Source organism: Rattus rattus, chromosome 9, assembly GCF_011064425.1.
Source record: "Rattus rattus isolate New Zealand chromosome 9, Rrattus_CSIRO_v1, whole genome shotgun sequence".
Taxonomy (NCBI): Eukaryota; Metazoa; Chordata; class Mammalia; order Rodentia; family Muridae; genus Rattus; species Rattus rattus.
In genome coordinates, this window is record NC_046162.1 from 29,403,532 (window position 1) to 29,411,755 (window position 8,224).

General features: G+C 41.9%; 1 protein-coding gene across 1 annotated transcript in view; it reads left to right on the forward strand.

The window, feature by feature from the left end:
* LOC116910126 (hepatitis A virus cellular receptor 1 homolog) overlaps positions 1-8,224 on the forward strand; it is a 31,290-nt gene extending 23,066 nt beyond the window's left edge. Inside the window, exons 7-9 of the mRNA XM_032913960.1 lie at positions 1,939-2,050; positions 3,973-4,009; positions 7,115-8,224. Coding sequence (XP_032769851.1) covers positions 1,939-2,050; positions 3,973-4,009; positions 7,115-7,229 — 264 coding nt within the window. The 3' untranslated portion in view covers positions 7,230-8,224. The remainder of the gene's footprint in view (positions 1-1,938; positions 2,051-3,972; positions 4,010-7,114) is intronic.

An 8,224-nucleotide genomic window follows, 5' to 3' on the forward strand; every position in this document is an offset into this window, starting at 1 on the left:
AGATATTTAAAAAAAAAAAACAAAAACAAAACCTTAATGACTTATTTGACATTAGCATCCAGTGGTCTGCCAGATATGGGACGAATCTGTATATACTGGTTAAATATCAGAAACCATTTTGCCAATGTTGCTAAGGGACCAGACTATTGTTAAGTATAACACAAAACAGGCCTGCATACTGAGGTTGTTCTTGCCCTCAGTCACTTATGAAACAGCCATGGTTAGTAATTTAGAGATAAATTCGGAACACGTGGTAGAAGAATCTGGACTCTGAAGATGTCAAACAGTCTCTTGCTGCATTGAAAATGATGCACGGCAGCTCACAGCATTGTTTGTGGTGTTTGTTTAGATATTTTAGACAGAATCCCTTGTCACTCAAGCTGACTTTGAAATTGCTCTATACCTGGGAAAGATCTTGGCCTCCCAACCTTGCTGCTCCCAGCTCTCAGGTTCAGAGAGGAAGGTGTGCTCCCCCGTGCCTAGCAACAACAGCAGCATCGGTCTTGACTCAGAGATCAACTTCCTGGCCTGTATCATGAAAATATGGCAGGAAATTTGTGAAGATGAATGAGAAAGCATAGGCATTGCTGCCATTCATAATCAGCAAAGTGTTATGAAGTAGATAGATGCTCATGTGGGCCTGGTGACTCGGCTGTGATCCAAGCACCCAGAAGGTGTAGGCAGGAGGATCAGACAGTCAACATCATTGTCAACAAGTGAGTTTCAGACCAGCCTAGGATACAGAAGACCCTGTCAGAATAACAAGCAAACCTGATTTTCTATATTCCTCAGGGTGTTTGTCAAGAAGCACCTGAGAGAACCTTACCCAAGAACTCTATGTCTTCTGTAGCTGTAAAGACAGAGCTCACAGAGCTTAGCTAGTGTGCCCAAGGTCTCACTAGGCAGAGGAGCTGGGGTTGCGACCCAGAGATGAAGCTCATACAGGGACGAAGATCTGATCTTATGGTCTACTTCATGCAGTTAAACCCATCACTCAGGGTCTGTTTAGGTCTAGTAGACCAGTGCTGAGCTATGAAAGGGCCTAAGGCGATGCCCAGCCTGTCTCGTGCTTATTCCAGTAGGTGGTGGCCCCTGGTGACCTGCACCAGGGCACTGGAAGAGATTCTGCACATGTGTGTGATCCTGTGGTGTTAATCAGGCTGCAGCTATGAGTATAGTAGGTTTTTTTAGGAAGTTATTAAATATATCCCATCATTTCCCCTTTCTTTTCTTGGTTCAAACCCCCTCATTTTCTTTCTGATTTGTGATCTATAGTTTTTAAATTGTTGATATGTGTGCATATGCATATATTTATTGAATTATATATAAATTATATACTACATATATTTCTAAAATCATAAATATAATTTGCCCAGACTGAATAATGTTATTTGTGTGACTATGTTTTCAAGACTAGCATTTGGTATTAGAATTTTATAAAGATGTATAATCTTGAACTGCATTCACAAGTAGGGTCTGTGATAAGAGACCAGGGCCAGCATCTGTGCACACTGAGAGCATGTAGAGTTAGAGATAGCTATTTTTTATTTTTTATTATCAGATCGCATTTAAGGAATATGCTACTGACTATTAAAGCAGGTATAATTGGATACATGATAAACACAATAAGCCTTGCAGTTAGAACTTTGACTGGTGTCCACACATGTCATCACCTTGAGCAACATAGAATTCCTTTCCATATACTTGAAGACACTTTGAATTCCCTTGTCTCCAAGTTCCACTGACCATTATTGCCACTTCAGATCTTTGGGTCTTACTCCATATTCCAGCCTAGCCCCTGGCCAGTGAAGAGGAAAGTCTAGGTCCTTTTTTGTGTTTTCTGGGTCTAGTTTGTGTTTTCTGTTCCTTTCCCTTGGAGCCCCTTTGGTTTGTGTTGTTTATTTATCACCACAGTTATTTTATTTATCATTTCTTTAGGTAAGAATCCCTTTGAGGAAGCCACAGAGAAACCCGACTAAGGGCTTCTATGTTGGCATGTCCGTTGCAGCCCTGCTGCTGCTGCTGCTTGCAAGCACCGTGGTTGTCACCAGTAAGTAATTTCAGGACTGTCCTCACGGAAGGGGAGCCAGGGTTCTCAGTCCTTCTGACTGCCTTTAATTGTGCCACTGTACATGCCACAGGGGTTCTGAGTTTAAATGACTTCCCTATGCCCAGATCCAAGACACACAGTAAGCCATCCAGTCCCCTAGGGATGTGTTCAGAACCACAAACACTGTAGGTGATGGCTGCTACTTCGTGAGTGCTCAGTGTCTTGAACCTTTGCTACCATGTCTCCAAAGACCCATCTTCGGTAAAACTCACAGTTTAAATATCAGTGACTGGAAGAGCTTGAAGGGCCCGAGACCCCACATGAACAACAATGCCAACCAACCAGAGCTTCCAGGGACTAAGCCACTACCCAAAGACTATATATACATGGACTGACCCTGGACTCTGACCTCATAGGTAGCAATGAATATCCTAGTAAGAGCACCAGTGGAAGGGGAAGCCCTTGGTCCTGCTAAGACTGAGCCCCCAGTGAACGTGATTGTTGGGGGAGAGCGGTAATGGGGGGAGGATGGGGAGGGGAACACCCATATAGAAGGGGAGGGGGAAGAGTTGGGGGATGTTGGCTGGGAAAGGGAAACCGGGAAGGGGAAACCGGGAAGGGGAATAACAATCGAAATGTAAATAAGAAATACTCAAGTTAATAAAGATAAAAAAAAAAATTAGAAAAAAAAGTATCAGTGACAGGTTTTTTTTTTTTCAGTTAACTCTATTTTTTGTTTTTGTTTTTGTTTTTTTTTTTAATTTTCATGCTTTTGTTTTGATTTTGTTTTTCATCTTTATACATTTTGATCTCACGTACGCTAGGGTGACCTGAATTTACTAGGTAACTAAGGACGGACTTCATCTGAATGTGTCTGCCTCCACCTTCCTAGTTTTTGGCTCACAGGAATCAGCTGCAGTGCTAGGCAACACTGTTGTTTCTTAACCCCCTCCTTCATCTTTCAGTTAATGCCATGAAAAGGGAAATATTATTTACATTTTCTATAAAGAAATCAAATACTACTACACAAGAGATTTTGTATAGGATTGAGTTTTAAGGCTATTGTAAGTCCTAGGCGAGTTCTCTCCCTTCTTACCTTTAGGATCTAGTTTCTTTCCCATGAGGATACTGCTGAACGTTTTGGAATGTATTTAGTAGAAGAGAAGGTATCCGTGTTGGTGGGAAAGTCGCCTGACTCACGCTGGGATAGACTATTTGAAGGTGGCCCCTAGGCCTGCATATGCCTTTCCAGGAGGTTTTGTGCAATTTGCATGAGGTGCTCCTGTTTGTGTAGTTCAGTCACTGTGTAAGGAATTCATTGACTTTTCGAGATAACACACGTGAGCTCGTTGTTGCTGACTTGTTTCAGACGACTGGGCAATAATCGGAAAGAAGAATATGCCTGTCAGATTTCAAGATGTGTGCCTCTAATCATTTAAATCATTTAATCATGTTCATCCCAAATGATTATTTAAGGTGGCATGTGCCTATAATCTCAATATTTATGTCTGAAGCTAGCCTGGGGTATGTATCAGATGCTGTCTCAGAGTGAGAATTCCTTAAAAATTGAATAAAATGCCAAAAATGTATTCCCTTCTCAGTCCAAAGTTGTTTATTCTCTCCTCAAAAACTTGTTCTCCTGCAGCCCCTTAGAAATATCTACAGTTCTTTGTTTCTTTCTGTGAACAATTCTTTACATTGTCCTACTAGCAACTTAGGCTAGGTGGGTGAATATACCAACCAATGAGCAAGCAGATCCTTCCTGTGCAGCACAGCAAGGCTTTACCCAACTTTACCAGGGGGTGGATCAATTAAAAACAGAAACAATATCCTTGATTAGAAGAAAATATCATGAATGTCTCTGATTACAGTTCAACTTTCCTTTCAACCTCTCTCACCATTCTTCTCCCACCCCAATTTAGGGTACATCATTATAAAAAAGAAGATGGGCTCTCTGAGGTAAGCTGACATGGATTGTGCATTTTTGAACTAACAGTCTTGAGAATTTCCATCTATGCTCTCTTTTGCAAGTAAATTATTCTTCACTGTTTGCTTGCTTGCTTGCTTTGTTGGTGGGTTGATTTGAGCAGGGTCCCACTATGTGGCTTGGACTGGCCTGGAACTTTCTATGTATCCTAGAACAAGCTGGAACTCACAATCCTCCTGCCTCAGATTCTTTAAATCTGGGATCACATCTGTGCTTCCAATGCTTAGCTCCCATTCTGCACCTTCAATCCCAAAATGTAGTTTAATTGGTCCCTTTCTTGTCATCCTCACTTCTTAGAGATATTTTCTGCATTTTTATTTGTCTGCGTTTATGGTGGGGTAGGAACAGAAAACCCCTCGAGATTAGAATTCAAATCTCTTACAGGCAGATGCTGAATAGTGGGGTTTGCCTCATGGTGCTGGTGCCTCATGGTGCTGGTGTTGAGTGAGTAGCTCTGCTCCACTCTTGTTTTACTCAATGTTTTCTCTTACTGAGACCTACTCGATAAAAAACTGATCAGGTATATCATGGAGCATATAAACTAGTAGACAGATCCTTTCAGGCAAGTAAGTTGGGGATGACAGGGTTAAGTGATCCACAGTTTGAGGGAGCCCAAAGGGAGCAGGAGATTTAGAGGAGGATAACACCTGAGGCTGTAAGGAGTGTTGTGGAACTGTGGCATGGCCAGTGTTCCCACAGCTCCACACCAGACCCCTTCACTCACTACACTAGCCTCTGCCTGCCACACGGCAGGTTCTTCAGTTTACTGCACTTACTATCAGTCTCAACTTACAGATTAGAAAACAAGTTTTTGGGGTTGGGGATTTAGCTCAGTGGGGGATTGCCTAGCAAGTGAGTTTGGTCCTCTGCCGGTGGTGGGGTGGGTGGGTGGGTAGGTACATCTGAGTTCTCAACCTCAGGAGCCCATGCTTAGAAGTCTAAGGGCTAAATGAAATATAAATCGAACTAATTTTTTTCTAAAAGTAGACAGGAAATAAATGTCATAGTTGAGGGAAAACATCACTTTAGTTCATAATTTTTGTTTCTGTATTGGTAAGGTATCTTTAAAAAACATTTAATTTAAACACATTATTTGTGTGTGTGAAAGAGAAAGATAAAAGTAGAAATAGGCAGGGGGGTAGAAGTGGGGCAGGAGAGAGACAGGGACAGAGAGAGGACAGGCATGGGGGTGTGCATGTACACATGGAGACCAGAAGGGGGCAGTGAACAACCTCTACTTCTCCTGTTTATGCCACACTTAACTGCTGAGTCATCAGGTCAGCCCCAATGTCGGTTAACTTGTTAATCACTTCATTTAAAAGAAAATATTGGAGAAAACACAACTAAAAAGGGGAGGGGGAGTTGGACAGATGGCTCAGTGGTTAAGAGCACTGACTGTTCTTCCAAGAGGTCCTAAATTCAAATCCCAGCAACCACATGGTGGCTCACAACCATCTGTAATGAGATCTGATGCCCTCTTCTGGTGTTCCTGAGGACAGCTACCGTGTGCTTATATAAAATAAATAAATCTTTTTTTTTTTTTTTAAAGGGGGGTGTGGGTGAGGTGGTACACACCTATTGTCTCAGAACTCAATAAGCTAAGGCAGGAGAACTCTTAAGTTTAAGACTAGCCCAGACTTCTAGAAACACCCTGTATAAAAGTATAAAGCCAGGTGTGGTAGCTTTATATTTTTAATTTTTTTTAAAAAGATTTATTTTATGTATATGAGTACACTGTAGCTGTTCTCAGACACACCAGAAGAGAGCATCAGATCTCCATTACAGATGGTTGTGAGCCACCGCATGGCTGGCTGGGAATTGAACTCGGGACCTCTGGAAGAACAGTCGGTGCTCTTAACTACTGAGCCATCTCTCCAGCCCTATATTTTTAATTCTAACAGATGGATCTCTGTGAGTTTGAGGCCAGGCTGTTCTATATAGGGAGTTACAGGATAGCCAGGGCAACCTAGAGAGATCCTGACAAAGTCAAGAGAATGAATAAATGAATGAATGAATGAATGAATTAGTAAATATAATAATAAATAAATAAATAACAAGAAGGAAACCCAGGAAGCCAAACTAAGCAACGGCTTAACACGTTTGACTGCTTCCTCAGTTACATCTATCACACTGACTCCTGAGTGTCTTGACCCTGCACTGTCTCCCTACATGTGATTGTTCGAGGCAGAGGGAAGCCGGATCACTCCTTTTCCTTGTAATTCTCAGTACAGGTGTTCTTTACATGGCCAACTGGAGATTTCATTTTGGGTCTACACTTCGGTAGGAGAGATGGCCGCTGTGCACAAATGACAAAACTCTACCAGGTCATACATCGCTGCAGTTAAAGCTAGTCTCTTTTCTTTATTTTCCTCTTCCATGAGGTCTAGAGGCTCAGGTATCAGCCCCCTGTGACTACCCTGAGTAACAGGGATGGTGAATGAGTTCTCCAAGTGAAGCACCACCCATAGCTGTCAGGATGGGTCAGCCGCCAACACCAGCAGTCCTCTCCTCAGATTAATTTCCTTCGGTTCCATATGTGATGTTTTTGCTCACATAATGTAAACGAATGTGTGACATCCAAGTAGTCTTTGTCATTATGGCACAGACACCAGCTCCTGTGAAACGTGACTGCTTTGTGGTTTTAAATGTGTTTCGACACATGATAGAGCATGTAAATGTGCTGCAGGTTTCCAAACCTTTTCTTACCAAACATCAACATTGTATTGTTTCATGCATGGTGTGTGTGTGTGTGTGTGTGTGTGTGTGTGTGTGTGTGTGTGTGTGTGTGTACCTTGGTTTGTTAGGAGTTATCTGTTTTTTCAGACCTTCTACTTTCGTGTCCTCTTACATGAGTAATTTGAAGGATTCCAATATGAGCTGTTCTTTTAAAAATAATTCTTAGTTATTCTGATACTTATTCAATAAACTTTTCTGTGACTTAACACCAAGGCCCTGTGTTCATTGCCACATGGGGCTCCTGGAGTCCTGAGCATGTGTCATAAATGTTCTGCTCTGACCTGTAAGATGACTTCTTGTTCTTTCAACATCTCTCCCTCCCCTCCCCTCTCTCTCTGCAGCTTTGTTGCCTTCCATGTCGATAAGAGTAGAGCTTTGCAGAACGCAGCGATTGTACATCCCCGAGCTGAAGACAACATCTACATTATTGAAGACAGATCTCGAGGTGCAGAATGAGTCCCAGAGGCCTTCTGCAGGGCCTTCTGCCTGGGATTACACAGATCGTGACTGATTTCAAGAGTAAAACACCCATTCCAGCTCCTGGGAGATTTTCTGTGTTGGTTCTTCCAGCTGCAGTGGAAAGGGTAACCCTCTACCGTGTATACGCAAAACTCGAGGTTAACATCATCCTAATTCTTGTATCAGCACCACTTCAGTGTCTCCACTCACTGCAGCGATTCTCTCAAATGTGAACATTTTAGAAGTTTGTGTTTCCTTTCATCCATGTAATCATTGGTAATACAAGAATCCTATCTTGTTTATTAAAACCATTAATGAGAGGGGAATAGGAATTAAAAGCTGGTGGGAAGGGCCTCCTGAATTTAGAAGCACTTCATGATTGTGTTTATCTCTTTTATTGTAATTTGAAATGTTACTTCTACCCTTCCCAAGGGGCAAAATCATGGGAGCATGGAGGTTTTAATTGCCCTCATAGATAAGTAGAAGAGAGTCTAATGCCATCAATAGAGGTGGTTATGCTTTCTCATAGCTCTGGAAATATGATCATTTATTATGCAGTTGATCTTAGGATAAGGATGGGTTTCTTAGGAGGAGAGGTTACCATGGTGAGTATGGACCAGGCACACATCAGGGGAAGAAAACAATGGATCAAGGGGCTGAGTTCATTAGAGCCATTTCCACTACACTTCTGTCTTGATGCTCACTGTTCCTAAACTCACCCACTGAGCTCTGAATTAGGTGCTGAGAGGAGACATGCAGAAATGAAAGGGGAAAGAAAGGAGAGAGAGCAGGACACAGGCTCTCTGCTGAGAGAAGTCCTATTGCAGGTGTGACAGTGTTTGGGACTATCACGGGTTTCCTTCAGACTTCTAAGTTTCTAAATCATTATCATGTCATATTTATATTTAAAATTATTTCAGAAAGACACCACATTTTCAATAATAAATCAGTTTGTCACAATTAATAAAATATTTTGTTTTGCTAAGAAGTAA